The sequence below is a fragment of the Seriola lalandi genome, unplaced genomic scaffold (genome assembly GCF_002814215.2).
Source record: "Seriola lalandi dorsalis isolate HSWRI2012SDOR001 ecotype SW California unplaced genomic scaffold, Sedor1 jcf7180002054927, whole genome shotgun sequence".
In the NCBI taxonomy this organism is placed as follows: domain Eukaryota; kingdom Metazoa; phylum Chordata; class Actinopteri; order Carangiformes; family Carangidae; genus Seriola; species Seriola lalandi.
The window spans coordinates 1919080-1920579 of NW_019525479.1; the positions used below are offsets into that span (position 1 = coordinate 1919080).

The following is a 1500-nucleotide window of genomic DNA, read 5'->3' on the forward strand; positions in this document are numbered from 1 at the left end:
CTCCCCCCCCCCCTCTCTCTCCCTCTCTCTCTCTCTCTCTCTCTCTCTCTCTCTCTCCTCTCTCTCTCCTCTCTTCTCTCCCTCCTCGCTCCTCTCCTCCACACGCACAAAACGCTCTGTCATGGCGTCTTCCAACCATGTTACCCCCACCAACTGTAGCTGGTGGCCCATCTCAGCCATGGATGAAGACGGCAAAATCACAGACGGGGAGGAGTGCGAAGAACCGACGGCAGAGCCCAAACCCTTCAATAAAGACAGGCTCGTTTTGTACCACTGGACGCAGTCGTTCACCTCCCAAAAGGTAAAAAAAAAAAAAAAAACAGAAAGCAGAGCTTGAAAATGGAGGTGGCTCCACGTCTCTTTGCATGACACGATGCTCCAGCGTGGAGCTCCCAGTGTTTGTTTTTTTTCATTATGATCAAAGCATGGCTTTTTTTTATTGTGCATGTTTATTCCTGCACATACCTCCGGAATATGAATACGATCCTGCAGCTGGGCAGATCTCCCAGCTGAGACGTTTAGAAAAGCGCTGCAGCATGGGGCTCATTTCCTTGATATAAAGCAGGATTGGCGATCAATCACCCCTCATATCTCATCAGCTTTCTCCTTTCATTGACATGTTGAAGCTATTTTATCTCCTTGCCACTGCTGAATGTGGTTACAACCTATGTGCTCTGACACATAACATCCTAAATAATTGATTAAAATTATGTGCAAAACAAACCAAAGGCCATCCTTCCCCCTCTGCATGCAGAATCATACCATATGCTGTAATTTCTATGCCTTCTTTAAGTCTTACCTTTAATTACCTTGGCAGACAATAACCTGTGCCTTCGTATTATATCAATATGGGAGGAAGATAATCAAACTGTTGTCTTTTGGTCGTTTAAAACTCAAGAAGACATTATTAGAATTCATAACAACCTGTACAACGCTACACCAAGAAGGCTTTCTATGCTTAAGTATGATCAACAGGGCCTTACTTCCCAATACAGTATGTAGCATATATTAAAGGGCCACTTCTCTTCCTTTGCACATAAAGATCGGTTCACTAGTAATTGGGAGTACGACCCAGCCTGTGAAAACAGCTGTATAATGTTTTCTGTGGCTCTAGAGCAGCTTTGTCAAGTCTGAGGAAACAGCTCCTGTGGTGTCATCAGGGTTATCACAGCTTGGGTTTGGAGACTTTGGCTATTTTAACATTACAGAGCTTAATGCTCAGTTCTGATTTTTTTTTAGTCTGATCCGATCTTTCTTTGTTCAAGGTTCAAATTGATGTTTATAAGTAGCATATATCCGGCTCTGGTGTGAACACAGTTGAGGTCTTAAACTGCCACACATGTACAGATTTAACTGAAATGTGAGCCGCACGTGTACATAAATAACCACAGTCAACAGAAGGTGACAAAAGGCTAAAGTCGTAGCTTCTCTCCTCATGTTTGTTGTTGTGCTGAGACTGAATGCTGACAACAGACGTTATGTGCACGCTCAGAGAAGTGA

At 43.7% G+C, this 1500-nt stretch overlaps 1 protein-coding gene across 1 annotated transcript in view; it reads left to right on the forward strand.

Moving 5' to 3' along the window:
- Positions 1–19: 19 nt before the first annotated feature.
- The window catches only part of gdap1l1 (ganglioside induced differentiation associated protein 1-like 1), a 17811-nt gene continuing 16330 nt past the window's right edge, over positions 20–1500 (forward strand). Inside the window, exon 1 of the mRNA XM_023392985.2 lies at positions 20–301. Coding sequence (XP_023248753.1) covers positions 122–301 — 180 coding nt within the window. The 5' untranslated portion in view covers positions 20–121. The remainder of the gene's footprint in view (positions 302–1500) is intronic.